Consider the following 19,103-nt stretch of genomic DNA (forward strand, 5'->3'; position numbering starts at 1 on the left):
GCAACCTTCAAGATTAGCGAGGTCCATGGTACATAATAGCTAAAGTGACTAGTTGAATTGGGATGTAATAAATTCGCATCTAGCCATGTTTGACAAGACCATCCATCCACGTGTGGCATGAGCAAGTAGGGTGTAAGGTGGTTAGAGGTGACGACAATTGAGCAACAACGTTTGGGAGGGATGACTTCCCCAAAATCCAATATATTGAGGGGTTTGGTTGTTGCATATTCTCAAATGCTCCTCAATAAAATAGTCATGCTTTGTCATCTATTAGTGTGGTTACTCATTTGTGGATGGAACACAACAACATGGTTGACTGTGTAAGCACTACATGGATGGTGTGAGTTTATGAAAGAAAGGAAGAGCAAAGGGAAAGCTTTAATGCATTTGATGTCTAGATAAAACACAAGTAGAGGTTGCAATGTGGGTCTTAATGTGTTGATAGAAAAGAGAGTTGAAGCTGAGCACAAACTATGAGGTACACAACAGCAACACTTCTCTTAGAATTGCAAGTTGCAACTACATTACCTTCTCTTGACTTGGCCTTCAACCATGCCATAATTTAAAATGAAAGCCAAAAGTAATGTGCAAAATGAATGAAAGACATCATATTAGGATTGATGCACCAAAGCACATTGTAGCAAAAGTGAAAACAACAAAATGAAACACACCTATTTGCTTTAGAAGCAACACAAGAGGACATAAATTGCAAGTGGTCATTTATAGCTTGAAAGCAAGTAGCATTGAGAAAAGTGTACATTAACTCCACATAAATGTGTATTGACTACACTCAAGTAGGTTTGCAAACACATACTAAGATTTGAAGCATATGTATATTGATAACGTGCACATTGGGAGGGCAATGCTCCTTATATATACAAATCTGGGAAAGGAATGTGCCAACTCTTCACCATACATACTGTATGGTAGTCATATAGCTCTACACAACATACACACATCAGATGTATCTTTTCCAATGATCTTGTGACTTTTTAAAAATAGAAAACAATGCTGTTATTACTATTAGCAGAGGTAGGAAGCTCGACAAGTACAATAATTTGCAAATATGTCATATGTGCCATTTAGACGAGTTTGCACTTTTTTGCAATAGTACTAGATCTTTATTGCGTTCTTTCATTGCCAAAGGCTGTGACCATGCAGCATGGCTAGGCCTCCCCCCCCCCCTTCTCCCCCGAGGACACTATTATATGGTGAGGGTGGAGACCGCCCACCTCGTAGTGACCTTTAAAAGGAGAGGCTCTCTCGTTTTCTCTCTATTGATGGAACTTGAAAGGGGTGATTCTGTAATTCTGCGATTGCTCTCACTTTCGTTGTGCTCGTGACACTTATCTGGCCGCGTGTTGGGCCTTTTCTTCTTCTTCTTCTTCTTCTTCTTCTTCGAGGGGGGAAGAGACAGAGAGAGAGAGAGAGAGAGAGAGAGAGAGAGAGAGATCTGGTTCAATTCATGGTCGCACCTCTCTAATTGGAAGTCATGTATGCGATTTGGAACACCTCCTCTGTCGACCTGTGGATTTTGGCCGTATCGGACGATCATCGGCAGAGATCTGAGCATCACCGCTGAGGCCGAACCTGGCCCCATCAGCAGGTATTTGCCATCCCAGGCTTTGGCAGGAGCCCCTGTCTGTTACAGCCCCCCACTACAACATACTTGTGGCCATCGAAAACGCCCCTGAAGGAGCAGTTATCAAAGTCTTTAAGCAGGTGTACAGACTGTCGGTGTTTCGGAGTAACTATCATGGCAGATAGCAGTAGCACTACCAGCGCGCCCGGTGGGAGCAGCACCACTGCTACCAGCAGCAGTGGTGGCGGAGGGAGTTCGGCTGACTCTTACATAGGGAGCGTCATTAGTCTCACATCAAAGAGTGAAATTCGGTATGAGGGGATTCTGTATACTGTTGACACCGCCAATTCAAATATCGCGCTACAAGATGGTATTCATCTAATGTCACATGGTCTTGTTTTTCTTTTTTGGTCTGATGTACCTGATATTTTTGCAAGTTCACTTGTACTTTTGAGTTGCTGTGAACATACTTGCTGAACTGGTTTTCATACTATGTGCTGGAACAGTTTGTAAACCTCTATTTTATTTCTGTACAGATTCAGATTGCCGTGTAAAACAGCTGATTGATTGCTTTAAAGTAGATTTCTGGGTATTTTGGAACTTCTGTTGATGTTTCGTGCAATGCTCTCTGAAGAGAGGCATGGTAATAAAGTTCCAAGAGTGTGCTTTAGATGAGAAAATGATTTTTTCTTGCAATCATGAAGCCCTCATGCCTGGAGTAGAGAGAAATTTTCTGATACTGTATCTGTTGACCGAACATATCATATTATCGTTTATAAAATTTCAGTATTATCTTATAGCTCCTCTTGAATGTCACCATTCAGGAAGGATTTCTTGAGTTCCGTCTGCTATTTTGGCCAACCATGGTTGAATAGAAGAACTAGAGTGAGGCTCATAGAAGTCATGCAAGTTGGAGGTGGAAGTGTCACAAGGTAAGCATATCTGCTTATTGTACATTGGCCATGGCCACTGATTTGGCCTTGTACGTGTCCAAGCTACCTTCTAAACAAAACTCCGCTTTGAAAATCTAGTTCGCATTAGTAATTTGTTAATAGAATGGTTTGCCCATTAAGACCTATGTGGGATTCCAAGTAGTGGAGTTATTTTGGCATGGCTTGGCTTCACTTGGACATTGATAGGGCCCTCCGAGTGGATGGAACAAGGGTAATAGGATAGAGATGGTTTATATGCAAGGAGGACATATTATGTTGATGTGTTGCAATAGTGTGGGATCACATAGAACGGTTTTAGGTCTTTGATAGTCATGTGATCCTTGAACCTAGAATAGTGGCCTTAATCTCTAAGATTTATTAATCTCTTCTGGCATAGAATGAGGGGATGTGGGGGTCGGTGGATGGCTGTGCTCAACTATGCTAATCTTACAAAGGTAAGGAAAAGTAGTAAAGGGGATTGAGAGCTGCCGGCTCCAAAGAGGTGACTTAGTAAATACCACACAAGCAATAAAGATCTAGTGCTTGGATGTGGCATCTAATTTTCTTTTGCTTTGAAAAATGTGCATAAAGATAGCTACAAAAAATACAAAGACAAGGAATCAAAGGTGGAATAGCTGAGTAGGCCGTCTATGGGGCAATGCTTATATAATGTTAAGGTGGAATTGCAAACTAGCCCACGTTGATGCCTTGGAATTGTTGCTATAAGTAATGAAAACTTGACATTGTGGCTTGTCACCAAATTCTCTCTCATATGACTTGGAACTTCCACATAAAATGGGAAACTACAAGTGTGAGTAGGCCTTAGGTGGACATGTAATCCAAGGCTAAGTTGGACCTTAATGATATTTATTGTGGTGCCCAAAATTGATGCTTCACATGCCTCTTAAACATGGCTTTAGTGATATATTGAGAACCATCAAGTTTCTTCGAGTAAATTAGGAATAAAGGATCTATGCTCAAGTGTCTCAATTTTGTGGTCAACAATCTTTCACGTTGCCGTTAATCTCAGAAAAATTATAAAATTAAGCCAATGTATTGCATTAGTAATCATCAACTCTTAGAAAGGAATGCATTGGACTAGAATGAGAATATATGTAATACCCCACTATAATCATTTCAAATCCTGGGAAATGTCACCAATCAAGGTAGCTTGTAGAATGTTCACCTTGTCCATAGGAAAAATACAAGAGACCAAGCTCTAAAGACCCTTGCTAAACACCATGGGCTGAGGTTTCTTTGTCTTTGTCTCTATATTCTTAGCACAATGCTCATCAAAGTAATAGCAACAAACATAGGGACAAGGGGTCAATGGCAATTTTGGGTGCACACACGAATTCTATATATTTTCGTAAAATCATTAGCTAAGTCAAGAGGAGTATCATCCTTAGCCAATCAATGTGCTTGTCCCCACATTTGACCATGGGTGGTTATGAGTTGGTTGAACCATCATTGGTGCTTGCACATGTATTGAGTATTGACCCAATTAGTTATAGATGGAGGCTTGAATAGGCTTTGTAAGATAAGATGCCCCAATAGTTGCAACTTGTATTTGCGTCTAGATTAATAATGGAAGAAATGCACTTCTTGGGGGTTGAATAGTGTCAAAATCTTGGTGTTCATTTCTTCTACTTCTTGCACTACCGTGTTTGCATTCATCTCTACATACCCACTTTTGTGGCCTGTCCCCATCATGCTAGAATTTGACCTTATGTTTGTTGTTGTTGCCTTTCTAGGATTGCATTGTTGCTATTGCTGTTGTCCATGTCAACCACCACCCAGTGACAACAAGACACCCTTCTTAAAGGAATTGGGATGTTCAAAGGCTTCTTGCTAAAACATTGCAAAAAGAGTCTAAGATGGTTGTGATAAGGGTGGAATAGCACTCGAGAAGCTATTATAGCAATGTCAAAATCTATACATGAGTTTGTAATAGCCTTCCTTGTTATCTTGAGTCAAGCTTGAAAATTTGTATGTTCTTGGACTTTGTCAAAATGGACTTTCGTAAAGTGATGGGAGTAGATTTAGGCTTTCTACATTGCATGAAAGGCCTAGGGGTGATGTTGACATGAGAATGAAGAATGCTTCTTGATTTCTATGATTCCACTTCTCTTTTACATTAGCATATTTACTCTTGAGGTTTAGATTTCTAGCCTTTGGCCATATCCCAGTGCTGATAAGACCATAAAATCATAGCGTTTTTCTAACTTTTCTGACTCACCTAGGAAGCTTGTGGGCTGTGGCTTTTGCCTGCTGTAAATGCTGAAATGTAGCCTCTTGTTGTGAGAGACCCCTTTAAGAAGAATAGGAAGAACTGCTGAATGCAGCTGCACTAGCTAAACTGCAATGAAAGAGAGATTTGTTGCGAGAAGTGTATGCTTGAACCAAAACATGTTTACAAACAATTGTTGGCCTTTTTTAGATGCATTAAATGCAAATGGGGTGAGTGTGAGCTGTTAGCATGGTGTAAACAAGAAGAACTACCAAACTGACCTATGCCACACACCTACATGTGTGCATATGGTTGTAGACACAATGCTCAGCCCCCATGATCCTCAAACATGAAGTGGAGGCTGAACAACTCTCTATCATTAGTAGATAAAAGTATGTGAGTGGTGTACTGTATATCACAAGGATGCAAAAATCAATCATATAGCTGATTGGATGATTAATTTCATTCTAACAATATCTATCGCATTGGACTTTGAGAATACTGAAAAGGAAAAGGTTCTTGATTGATCAGCTATTAAATAAGGTTATTAAGAAAGCTAATGTATTGATACAGGTAGAATAGCTTTAGTGTTGATATGTTGTTAGTGGAATTTTATGCTCATGCTTTAATTGTTTTTGGTAGTTACTTCTAAGTGTAGAGTAAATGTTAGATCATGTTTGATATTGAAATGCTTGATCTAGAGAATAAGGTGAGTGTGTTTGAGACAAGTCTTTTTGTTTCATGTCATGGTTTATATTGAAAGACTTGACTTACAAGCTAGAGTGGACATATCCAAATAATCATTTGTTATATTAACACTAGTTGTGTACTCGGGACAATTCAGTATTCAAAACAAGATATAGTCTTTACGAGTCACTTGTTACATGGATTACTTCATAGTCTTTATGAAGTCACTTATTACATGGATTAGTTTTGGACATCAACATTAAAATTAAGTTTTTGAGATTGGTGCATGTGTGACGTGTTTGCTTGTATATCGTGTGTGGGTCTTAACACTTATTTGTTGGTTGCTTGCATCATTCTTGTTACTGGATTGTTTGAAGCTGCAGATCTTGCATGAAAACTTTGTAAGGTGTTTATTTATTTTGGACCCCCCCATATATGGATGGTACTTCTTGTCCTCTATACATGAATAGTATTTAACATTGCTCGAGTTGTTTGTGGATTCCAAGATTGAAAAACAACTTTCTTTGCCATTGAATGGTTGAGTTGCTCTAAATGAGCAATAAACTTGGTATCAGCTATTAAAAGTTGTTTGCTTTGTTAGAAGATCTCAACCTTCTTGAAATAAATACAAGGGTAGCATGTAGTTGTCGAAAGCTTATTCTTTGATAATCAAAGCTTCTAGGCCATTATATGTCTGTTTTGGTGCAATCAATTATGCCTTATCTTCAATATTTTTCTATTATGGATAATATGAAGCAAGTCTGATATAGATGTCCACGTCAATGGTAAAATGGAATTCATCTAGAGAACATAAGTGGGCAAAAGGGAATATGGTTGCTTGCTGTGGGTAAGATTTGCTAACCTAACATGCATGGAGGGCTAAATGCCTTTGAAGATACACTTACATGTTATAACATGAAAGGCTAGACTATTGTGAGTTTTGTCCATAGATACAACCATGTACAAAGTGGCAAAAGTGGGTGCAACAATGAAAGCATGAGAACTTGCTGCAATAGATTGCACAAACAAACACAAGAAAGAAGAGAAATTGCAAAGAAAAGATGAACACTACAAAAGGACTGAGAAGAAGAATCCATGGGTAATGGAATTGATAAACATGACAAGAGACAGTTAGATACAACAGTGAGTCACTGATTGAGTAGGCACTAGCATTGGCCCCCTCTCTCCAATAGGACCTGCAAGTCTCCGAGGATGCTAAATCGAATGCACGAGGAGGAGGCAATCCAACTTATATATACACAACAATCATGAAAAAGCAGGCCAGTATTTTGGATGCCAAATATGCAAGTTGGCAAGTCAAAAAGTGACGAGTTGGCCAAAATCTTGCACCCACAAATTGGGCTATTGCATCATAAATGCCCAGCCGACTAACACAGACTCAAACTTACTCATGAATTGCCTAATCTGCTAACACAAAGATGTTGTTTGCTTTGTGCATTCAGCCTTCAACAAGGCATTTCGGTTGTAGTTTGAGGAAATATGAAAAGGGAAACTTGGAAATGAAATTGAGATTGGAAACTTGTTAACGCGACATCATTAACTAGTTGGGTGAGGAGAGGGGCAAAATGATAAATGTGTGAAGAGAGAAAAGTAGGGACACATTAAGGGGAAAATAACAAACAATGTGGATGTCCTTGTTTGGGTAATGTGCCTATGATAGTTTGGATTGTGTTTTAGGCCATAATTTTGTAATATGTCATTCCATTTTCTTGTTGAACAGGAATCCTGAGGGAAATATTTTGTGTTGTGGAGATGTGAATTTTCAACTTATTGCTTTGGTGTAATTTGGTTATAACTTGTGCATATGTAAGTTGCACGTGAAGTGCAAGTTAAATTGTGAGCATATTGACAGTCAAACCCTAGCTTGAGTATTGGGGCACATTGGGAGAAGTTGTGATGGACAGGTGCTAACGGCTGCTTGGTGATAATTCTTGGTTCTAGGCGTTCAATACCCCCTTGGAAATGATTTTTGGTGTGGTGGGGGTTAGAGAAATAAACATTTGTTGCCAATGACTAAGGTTAATGAAAGTTTGAATGCTTTCAAGTCCATAGGGCTTAGGATTTTAAATGTGGGTAGTGGCCAATTTAGGGGCAGGGGAGAGCAAAAATTTTCCCCACAATTAATTAATTGCCAGAAATTCATTTTTGGAGGCTGAGTTACGCATGGGCAGATTTGCCACTTGGCACAAAGTGGGAGAACATGCCATGGAAGGCTAGGGGCAGGTGGGGAGAGCCATTCTGGGCTGGCTGGAGGAGAGAGGGTGTGCATTCTTGTTGGTCTGCTGCTGTCCAGGGTTTTGGATAGTGGAGAAACACCATTCTCAGCCAGATGACTACTGATCTGTAGGATTCAGGGACTACTGTTCATCGGTGAATCGTATGTAGGAGAGGAAGACCCAATTTGTTCTTGCATGTGCTTCAGATAAAGGGGAAAATTTGGAGATTTTACTGCTGGTCACTTGTGATGGCCATATGTTTTAGCTTTTGTAGGAGAATTGGCCAATCAATAGAGGAAGTGGAGGCTCGAGGGCATATCTCTTAGAGTCTACAAACAATAGAGCATGTTTTCATCTAGTATTGAAGAGTCACGCATTAATGATGCATCAATGTCAGAAGTGACATAAGGCAATAGTAACAACGCAACGTCAGATCTTGGAATGGGCACCAACATGGGTAACATGCTTAAATTTGGTATGCAACAAGGCATGGTTGGTGGAATGCAAAATGCTATGTATAGTTGCATTGCTATTGTATGTGCTGCACAAAGGGGCATGTTTGGTAATCTGTCTACTACTCCCCGTATGTTTGGGCCACATGCTATTTGTGCTAGTCTGTCAAATGTGATCTTTAATGCTCGTCGTGATGGAAAGATAGCAAATCCACCCTTTTTCAACCACTCATCTATGATAATGTGGCCTTTCAGTTCCTTTGGAGCAGAATGTGAAGCTAAGTACAGATGCAGGTGAGCTTCTAGAAGACCCTACTATGTACAGACGCATAGTAGGAAGTTTGATTTATATGACTATTACCAGGCCAGATTTGAGTTATGCTGTTGGATTGGTAAGTCAGTTTATGTAGGCTCCAAGGAAACCGCATTTGGATGCGGCTAGACGCATACTCAGGTATGTGAAGTCCACATTGGAGTATGGACTATTTTATGAGACTGGGGTTCAGATACAGTTGCATGGATACACTGATGCTAATTGGGCTGGTAGTATTTCTGATAGACGATCTACCAATGGATATGTGTTCTCTTAGGTAAGGTAAAGGACTTCAATGGAGGTGGCAAGGCTGTGAAGTTTGAGATTTTCAGTGATGCACATGATAAATTGGAAGCTTTGATTTTCATTCAGCAATTTGATGCTGCATATTCACAAAAAATAATTTTATGAAATCATCAAAAGCAAGGCTATCATCATTCTCAAAGACAATGCTTTGAAGTGGTGGACATATCTTTCATTGCAAGGTAGAGAACTTGGTTTTACTCGCTGAAAGTCTCAACGTGCTGCGAGAATCAGTTGGGTTAAGCAATAGGTGCACATGTTGTTTAAGTGTGATCTTGCATGCTTTGCCAATGGTTTGACATGCTTCTATCACATTGTATTGCCTCGAGGATGATTGCAAGGATTTGAGGGGGAGGTCTATCATAGGGTAGATATTTAAGTTGGGCACATGTGAAGTGCAAGCTAAATTGTGGGCATGGTGACAGTTAAACCATGGCTTGAGCAGTGGGGAACATTGGCAAAAGTACAGCAGGGAGACATCATTCTCAGCCAGATGACAATTAATGTGGAGGATTTAGGGGCTGAGGGTTATTGTTCCATGAAGGCAACCTGATCTATTGACACTTTGCCTCCAGGCGACAACATTCTTGGGCCTCAGATCAGTAAGCGACTGGTTTTTGGCAAGCTTGAGCAGTAGGCAATTGCTGTTGGATCACCCTCTTGGCATTAAATTGATTATTACACATGGTGTGCTACTGACTAAAAATCCACTCCTACTTGGGAGTACACATTTGAAAAGCCTCAATGATCGAAGGCTTTGAGCCCTTCGTGTGATAAATCAGAAGAATTGCCCATTATTCATTTAGTGGTTATCCATGGATGTAGATCATTTAGTCTTTGCGAATGATATGTAGGCATATAATATACATCAACATGATCGTTCCTAAACAGGTAACTTATCATAGACAGCACTAATTTTCAGGAAATGAGAATAGAGCAGTAGAATCAAGCATAAGCGACCCTATATAGGCACTGCACTGAAGATCTTACCTTTTCCACGGCCAAAAAGATTTGAAAAGATACAAATGGAATACCCAATATAGGCTCCACCTTTCAGATGAGGTCTCATGACATATTGGGGAGGGTCGTGTGCAACTCCCCAGTGTTATGTCTATGAAGTGCCCCTCTATCGTCCAACTTAGCAACTGTTTGTATGTGGTCTGTGTGCATGCTGGTGTGAGCCAAACTGAAACTGTGGTTCATTCTTACAGGTATAAGGGTCATATGGACATTCCTTATGAGCCAAAGGTGCTTGCAGAGTTTATCATAAATAGCCACTTTTGTGTGAAGATTACATTTGACACTTTCTTTTGAGGAAGTTTTTATCTTGCAACAGGACAAGTGTTTATTTCTACAATATCATATTTCCTTTTTCATTCTAGGAATGTTATTTTATATTTGATGACTGCTGGGCACTTGGTATGAAGTAGCTCCTGCCCAATAGGAAATTTGCATTATAAAATGGCCAAAGAGAAAGGTGTTACATGCCTATTAAATGGAGCAAATCAACTCTTTTACTTTTTGCCATGCCTTTTTACTATGGGCTGGGTTGTCTAATCTTTAACTTGCATTCTACATGGTGAGTTTTTGGTGCTTTGTGCACTTTATAGCAAAGTTTATAGAACAATTAGGCTGTGTGTGTGTGTGTGTGTGTGTGTGTGTGAACATCACTTGAAGATGCAAGTAGAGGAGGATCGTGTTCCTCAAAGAGACATAAAACTGGCTTACCTCTTTTGAGGCAATTGAGTATAATGCACTTTGTTGCTACAGCATGTGTTTAACAAAGAGAGCAAAGATATAACTAGAGAAGGATTGTGTCCCTCAAAGAGACATAAATAAAGCTGGTGACTACGTTAATTCCTTGTCTCTTGTTACGAGAACCCACACGTCAGGACTTAGGAACTAAGCTATTTGTCCCTATTGACCTCGTTTTAGGCTACAAACTGAAAAGATACGACTGTTGACTTCGGTCTACTACATTCTCTTCGTTGGATGCATGAGTATGATACTCGCTATAAATATTTAGAGCACTCCAAGTATTCCAAATTTTTTTCTTTCTTCCATAGAGATGGTATTTGTCATGGTGATGTGTGTCTAAAGTGTTTTGGACACGCATGCACATGCTTGTGGATACATGTACCTATGTGCTGTGAGTGCATATTACTACTGCGTAATGAATTCTAACATATAAGGATTCTGACTTTGCAGTGAGATCTTTTGGAACCGAAGGAAGGAAAAAGGACGGTCCTCAAATTCCTCCAAGTGACAAAGTTTATGATTACATCATATTTCGTGGCACTGACATAAAGGTAATTGATTGGTAGTTGCCCACACACTTATGAGCATCTACCATGTTATTATTATGTGGTAAACCAGAATTACTTGTTTTTCTTTCTACAGGATCTACAAGTAAAATCTTCGCCTCAAATCCGGCCAACTCAGCCACCACATCATGATCCGGCAATAATCTCTTTACAGGTGGACTTGCTTTACAGTTTTACAGTTTTTTTAAAATGATATGGTTGTGTAGTAATAATACGAATATTTACTTCAGCCATACTGGCAACACACCTTAGCACAGCTAAACTTTCTTCAAAGCTTTAAAAACAGCTTTGAACACAAAATCCTTTCTGCATATCCCTTTAAAGGCTACCAAAACCTCTTCTTTGCATTAGTCCATTCAATTCAGAAGTTTTAAGATAGCGTGGCAGGGTCATAATCTCCGTTCCGCAAACCTCAGTTTATATTAAAATTACATTGTTGTGCCTGAAAGAAATCTCTACTGATGTATGTCTTGTTATGTTGTTTCAGTCTCAGTATACACCGCCTGCACCATCTCCAGCAGCCGGAACCCTTACAGAAGGCTTAAATCCAGGGCCGTATTCCAACGTTTCTTCAGCTCCTTTTCGGAGTAACTTGCCTTCACTATATCAGCCTGCTCCAGGTTTGGGGTCATGGGCTGTGCCACAAGTACCACCTGGTACAAATGGGAGCTTGGGTATGCCAATGTACTGGCAGGGTTACTACAGGCCTCCAGGTGGCATGTCCCATTTGCAACAGCAGTCACCAATTCCTTATCAAGCACTGCCAACATTACCTCCAAATTACCTTTCACAGGCACAATCTCTGGCACAACAGCATTTGTCTGTAGCCGCATCCACACAAGAGCTATCGACCTCTGTTGGCAGTCAAATGGCTCCTTTGCTACAGCCTAACCTTCCTGCAATAAATACAAAGGACTCGTCAGTAACAACTGCTGTGAGTCAAGCAGCACCTTTGCTGCAACCAAGTCTCTCCCTCTTAAATACCAGGGATTCCTTAGTGACAACAGCTGCCACATCAGATTTAGCAACATCTAACACATCTCTGCCTGGGTTTGCATCATCCTCACAAGTAATAGCACCATTGGTTGATACAGCACTAACACCTGCATTAGAGGAGAGAGTTGCTGCAACACTACTCGCGTCTAAAATACCACAAAGTATGGCACTTCCTGTAGTTTCAACTTCTCAGTCACTTGATTCTCTACTGGGTCAGAGCACTGTGCATTTATCAACTCCAAGTTTGTCCACGACCATGCACACAGGGATCACATCAGAAACACTGAAACAGTCCTCTATTCAAACTCATTCTTCACCGGCTGAACAGACTCTTGTGGAGCCATCCACCACGACGGGCCCATTAATTTCAACACTGCCATCATCACAGTCATCCAATGTGACAAACCAACCTTTGCTGCCCTTGCCAGTAAACCCTGTGCGTCAAAAGCAAGTTAGTCAGGTGGGCATATCGTCCAACTATGGATTTGCGTCATTTATGCCAAAGTGTTATCTCTAATACTTGCATCTCTATTGCAGGCCAATGGTTCTCTTCCTGGAAATATGATGTATATGAGAAGAGGAAGAGGCCGCGGAAGGGGAACTGGGGTATGATTCACTTATGTGTTTTCTTTCTTAGATTGAAGGTTTATAGCATTTCCGCTGTTGCATCAATTGAAATTTATATCAAGTATAGAAGTTGAGATGAGTGATCCTAGGTTAGTGTGCTTTTAGGTTCTATGTGCCTCATTTTGCTGTTTCACAGTAAACTCTACAATTTGTGGAATATCTATATACTCTGCCTATGGAAATGTCAACTCAACGTCAACATCCATAAGTCAAATAATTCAGTAAAACATTTATAGCTACAGATTGGACCCTGAAAGATTCTTCTTGATTTTGGTTCTTGAATACATCAAAGTAACAGAACTGATTGATTCATACCGACTCCAAAACTTTAATTTTTGGGCATTGATGACTTAATGATAGGCTATGTGCTTCAGTTGAGCTGTCCATATTCTTGGTGAGCCAACCATTGGTTGACAATTTATTGTTTTAACAGCTGTTATGAGAGGTTAATATCCCTAATATACTACCTTTGGGATTACTAGTAGAGTAATACACTTCTGAATGTAAAAACAAGAGTGAGACTCATGGAGGAACAGCTGTGAAAAAAGGCAGTCATGTGAACAAAAGCTTAATTTAAGCATTCTCACTGTTAAGACATATAGAAATAAACACCTGAATTTATGCGAGTATGGTCAATAAAACTTGAATATGGGGACCGGTGATGGTCAATGTGCCAGATGGCACCTGAATTTATGCGAGTATGGTCAATAAAACTTGACTATGGGGACCAGTGATGGTCAATGTGCCAGATGTTAGTGCGTCACAGGCTTAAGCCAACGGATGCCAGTCAGTGCCCCTCTCTATTTGTGATGCATGTAAGTGGTGAAAATGACAAGAAATGCCCTTCAAAGTTGCAATTGCTGTCATGCTAGGCCCACAATAAGTGTTGCACTCAAATGCAGGCAGTCAACAAGGCAAAACACCATGCAGTCAATGTGCAAACCAGAAGCATACATGGCACCCATGACAAACAGTAGATAGGATTCATGTATACCCACCACCATGTGGCCAATATTGCAAATCTAAAGGGCACATTCCCCGCCCTGATCTTGTTACCCTCCTGTAACCTTTTTGGCCGTCCTGTAGGGTTTTTCTAAGCAGAACTCAATGGGGGAAGGGGAACCCCTGTTGATCTACTCACCCTGACAACTTCCCCACTGGGTCTCAGCAGTAATACGGATGGAGAAAAAGAAGGCATTTGCTGTAGCAGTCACTCTCTGGATACCTTTGGTCCCCCCACCAGCAGCAAAGCCTTCACCATGGGTGTCTTACCTCTCGCAAGAGCTGAAAAAAGTTCAAGGGGAGTTGGCAGCAGTGAAACAAGAAATGATCAAGAAGGAGGAACACATCAAAGAACTGCCAAGAACAGCTGCAAGGCATGAAGAATGAACAACAGAATGCAAAGGAAGAGCCCATAACATAGTCATTACAAGAAGAATTGGCCAACCAAATACAAAGAGTGAATTCATGTGATTCAACACATTTTTTTGAAGAGGTTATGTTTGTAATTAAGGAGAATGAGAGGATTGAAGGTAACAAGAGAGAGATAAGTATTGGTGGTTTTCCCCCTTGGATGGGATAGGGAGATTCTTTGCTAGAGCTTGAACAAGATTTTGTTCTAGCAACAGATGTTTTATTAGCAGAGTTAAGCAAAGTTGTCTCTTTTGTAGATTTGGGAGAGCCCATTATCCCAAAAGGCACACAAGCAAAAGTCAGTTACATGGATATGATAGAGAAGGTAGTTGTGATGAAGCAAACCAAGTCCCTACAAAGGACAAAAGTATGGATAGTAGACAAGTTGACCCAACTCTAGCTTAAAATTGACCAATAGAATTAGTCAAAGTCAGAGAGGCATGAAGAGATGGTAAGTGGGCAGCATATTGAGGAGGAAAAGCAGTCATTAGGGAGTTTTGCGCCCCACTTTTCTAGAAATAGATATACCTTCTAATGGGATTTAGCTACCCTCTATTTTTGTAATGGAACTCAATGTTGTAATTAAAGCTCTTGAGTCATAGGAGTAGAGTTCATTCCATTTTAGCCATTTTTCTTCTCTTTTTTTGTGTCTTCATGGCACTGATACCCGAAGTGGAATGTAATGAATCATTTGATTTGTCGTATAGGCCAATTTTGGTGTACAAAGGATGTTAATAGTGCTCTCTCTCTCTCTCTCTCTCTCTCTCTCTCTCTCTCTCTCTCTCTCTCTCTCTCTCTCTCTCTCTCTCTCTCGCGCGCGCGCGCATGCGCTCCCGCGATCAGCTACAAGCCGTTTGGCAGCCATTCTTGCTAGGTTTTGAAGGGTGCAATCGTGGAGATTGAAGCTGCAGCTTGTGTCTAGGTTAGGGGATCTGTAAGAGTGAAGTAAGGTAGAAGCGAATGATCGTGACAAAGAGTGAACAGAGAGAGAAGAGAGGGGGAGAAAGAGACAGTGAAATGTAGAAAATCTGCAGTGAAGAATGTTGTATAAGGATGTAGAATTATACATGAGTGCAAAGAAAATATCTGCGTATGTCTCCACCTTTAGAATCTCGATCACCGTGAGCCCTGAGAGCAATCTCCACAATCAGCAGTCTGAAATATGTCAGAGACAATGTGTAGATTGCTGGAAACTCAGCCTATTTATAGGCTGTAAATAATGTCAATAAATGATTAGGTCCGATTGATGCAGTCGGACTGTCCGACTGCTACCACGTGGCATTGCTGACGTGGCCGTGTGCGTATAGGAAATGACTCTCAACACCCTCCCTTAGATCCTGGACAAGGCAGCAGATGGAGGGATCTGGAGTGTTGGTGAAGTAAAGCTTGGGGAAGTGCCTTCGTAAACAAATCTGCAAGATTGTCTTCGGTCTTACAGTATTTCACATCAATGGTCTCATCTAGAAGCTTCTCCTTGATGAAGTGATACTGGATTTCTATGTGCTTCGCAGGCATGAAATATAGGATTTCGTGCCAAGGCAATGCAGCTCTCACTGTTGCAATGTAAGATAGTAGGACGAGTCTGGGGGCAGCCAAGCTTCTTCAACAACCACCGAAGCTATAGTCTCACATGTGGTAGAAGACAGAGCCTGATACTCGGCCTCAGTCAAAGATAGGGCTACTGTGGGCTGCTTCTTGCTACTCCAAGAGATAGCACCAGCAAGCACCCATGGCAAAACGATAACATGTAGTAGACCGCTTGTGATCCACATCACCAGCCCAATCCGAATCACTCCAACCTTCAAGAACAAGATCAGAAGCACTTGTACTTGCTGGATAGGAAATCCTGAAGTTGGAGGTCCCCCTCAGAAACCGAAGTATCCTTTGAGCAGCCTGCTAATGCATCTGCTGAGGTGCACTCATGAATCTAGCCAAAAGACCTGTAGCAAAGGATAGATCAACCCGTGTGTAGGAGCCAAATCAATGATCCAATCAGTTGACGGTAGGGGGTAGCATTTGCCAAAGGAGAATCTATGTGTGAAGTGGCCTTCCAATTCGGATCCATAGGAGTAGAAATGGATCGACAATCCTCCATCTCACAAGTCACAAAGAGCTCCTGTTTATATCTTTGCTAAGAGGTGAAAATCCCCCTCTGAGACTGATAAATCTCATGGCCCAAAAAGAAATGAAGTACTAAATCCGTCATCTCGAACTTCTGATGTAGGGTCGTCTTCGTCTCTTCGGCCTTCTGGGCATGATTACCTGTAACAATTAAGTCATCAACATACAAAACAAACAATACATGACCACCCTCGAAAGTGTGCACATAAAGTTGCGGATTGGCCCTAGAGCACCGATATCCCAACTTGGCCGGGAGAAAGAAATCAATCTTCTTGTTCCAAGCATGTGGAGTCTGCTTCAGGCCATACAAGGCCTTCTTCAACCTGTAAACCTTCCTATCTGAGGAACCAAAGCCAGGGGATTGCTCTACATAGATCTCCTCCTTCAAATCACCATTCAAGAAGGCCGACTTCACATCTAATTGAAAGATAGGCCATCTCCTATGACCAGCCAAGGCAAGAACAACACGAATACATTCGCCACACAAGTAGTAGGGGCAAAAGTATCATGGAAATCAACACTTGGGCGCTAGGCAAAACCTTTAGCAACAAGGTGAGCCTTATGCTTGTCCAAAGAGCCATCACTATGGTACTTGGTCTTGAAGACCCATTGGACACCAATCACCTTCTTATGAGAGGGATGAGGCACAAGGTACCAAGTGCCATTCCGCTCAATAGCCTCCAACTCGGCTTCCATCACTTTCCGCCAATGATCAGATTGTAAAGCCGCCTTCATTGATGTAGGCTCTCTATCCTGCACAACACGGGACATCAAATAGTAGTTAGAGCAAACAAGCTCCATAGTATGTGCTTGGTGCCGCCGTGACCTCCGCGGTCCATCCTACGGTTGCTACTCCTCAGGGACCCCCTTGATCCTTGAATCTCAGAGCATGTCACGGGCCCAACGAGGGGAGGCCAAATCTTGCCTCGATACTCTCTATCTGTTGAAGTTTCTGGAAGGTCCACCATCAACGGAGGACCAATCGGTGAATCTGGTGGCTAGGTAGTAGGCTCCTCATCCGAAGAAGAGTCCTCAAGAGACAAGGTTTGAGAGGAACAGTTGTTGGGGCCCAACTATCACCAGGAGTAGGGAAACGATTAAGGATGTGAATTGAAGTAGCCATAGCCTGAGCCCATCGACACTGTGGTGTTTGACGATGCTCCATCATAGTACGGGCCATCTCGATCACACCGCGATTCTTCCGCTCCAAAATGCCATTCTCTTGAGGGGTGTTTGTATTGGCAAACTCCTGGTGTATGCCAAGATCTATACAAAACCGAACAAACTCATTAGAAACAAATTCTCCTTTCTTATCCGATCGTAAGGTCTTCAGCTTCCACCTTGATTGGTTCTCCTCAAAAAGCAACCAATCCTTGAAGTTGGAGAAAGCCTCCGACTTAAGCTTCAAGAAATAGGCCCATGTCAGCTTGCTGTAATCATCTACAATGAGCATGAAATACAAACTCCCTCAAAGGGATTCCGCCCTCATCGGTCCAGAAAGATCGGTGGAAACAAGCTCCAAGGGTGTTGAATAACACCTTCAAGCCTTACTGAGAACAACATCACGAGTCTGCTTTCCACGGATGCAAGATTCACAAGACTACTGATTTACCACAATATCTGGCAAACCTTGAACAAGCTGGTCCTTAGACACCTTCCGAAGGTATTCATAATTGAGGTGACCAAACCGAGCATGCCAAAGCTTGGACGGAGTTTGGGAGGTAAGAAGAAGAGAAGTCAAGGTAGAAGAAGACTGCAACTTGTAGACTCCATTCTCCTCGTAACTTGAAGAAAGAACGGCTCTTGATCCTTGATCAAGAATCCGAAAAGAATCCACATCAAATTCGACTAAGAGACCAAGGGCACAAATCTTGTGCGCCAAGAGAAGATGATACCCCAATGCCGGCACATAAAGTACCTGAGATGCATGGATACCACCACATTCATATGGAATAAGATGCATGTTGCCCTGTCCCTGAATAGGAATAGACGAACTATCTCCAATAAGAATTTGACCATGAGAAGGTTGCAAATGAGTAACACCTGCTAAACGAGTCATGTGCCTAGAGGCACCATTGTCAACAATCCACTCTCGAGCAAATGAGGCAGTCAACGCAGTAGTAGAAGTCGGGAGGGTCGAGTCCTCAACCACCTCCAAATGGAGGAAAGCAGCTGATGGAGGGAGCAGCCACTGCTCCGGAATCCTTTGAAGATTTCTCCTTCTTCTCCTTGTTGGAACAATCCTTCTTCTAGTGACCTGTTTTGCCACAAATGTGATAAGTAGACTCCTTGTCTTTGTCCTTTTTATGTCTTCCTTCTTCTTCTTTTGGTCCTTCCCCTTCTTTTGAGAGGATTGACCAACCAAAGCTCCAGATTTCGAAGCATTGGTTCCTTTCAGTTGCTCCTCTTGATCAAATAGGAACCAACTCTTCCTACCAAAGAGTCTCAGACTGCCCTGAAGCAATCAAGGCGGAATAAAAACCACTGAAGCGAGACGGTAACTGTGAAAGAAGAGTTATCGCCATGTCTTCAGAAGTGATCACCTTCCTTGTGTTTTGAATTTGCGTCTGAAGTTGCCTTAGCTTGTTGATATACTCCCACATGGATGATGACTTGTTGACACTCATAGTCCTCATTTGCACTTCCAAAGAAACTCGCTTTACGACGGTCATCCGATTATACATTTGATCAAACTACGGCCATATCTCCCTAGCCACCGTCGAATGCTCTATATGAGAGAGAACAATTGCGAGAAATAAAAATGAGCAAATGCATGCATTGAGTTTATCCCAATATGCTTGAGCCTTTGCCAACTTTGCCTTCTCACTGGAAGAGAGTTTGGACTTGTCTCGGGAAGAAGGACAATTGATAGCCTTCGTAACAAGC

General features: G+C 41.5%; 1 protein-coding gene across 1 annotated transcript in view; it reads left to right on the forward strand.

Moving 5' to 3' along the window:
* The first annotated feature begins 1,259 nt into the window (after positions 1–1,259).
* Positions 1,260–19,103, forward strand: part of LOC148040658 (protein decapping 5-like) — a 33,649-nt gene continuing 15,805 nt past the window's right edge. Inside the window, exons 1-5 of the mRNA XM_087701686.1 lie at positions 1,260–1,952; positions 10,945–11,045; positions 11,137–11,214; positions 11,548–12,516; positions 12,594–12,662. Of these exons, the coding sequence (XP_087557812.1) occupies positions 1,757–1,952; positions 10,945–11,045; positions 11,137–11,214; positions 11,548–12,516; positions 12,594–12,662 (1,413 nt within the window). The 5' untranslated portion in view covers positions 1,260–1,756. The remainder of the gene's footprint in view (positions 1,953–10,944; positions 11,046–11,136; positions 11,215–11,547; positions 12,517–12,593; positions 12,663–19,103) is intronic.

The sequence above is a fragment of the Lygodium microphyllum genome, chromosome 2 (genome assembly GCF_053477565.2).
Source record: "Lygodium microphyllum isolate KBCC chromosome 2, Lygodium_microphyllum_v1.1.10, whole genome shotgun sequence".
Lineage (NCBI taxonomy): Eukaryota > Viridiplantae > Streptophyta > Polypodiopsida > Schizaeales > Lygodiaceae > Lygodium > Lygodium microphyllum.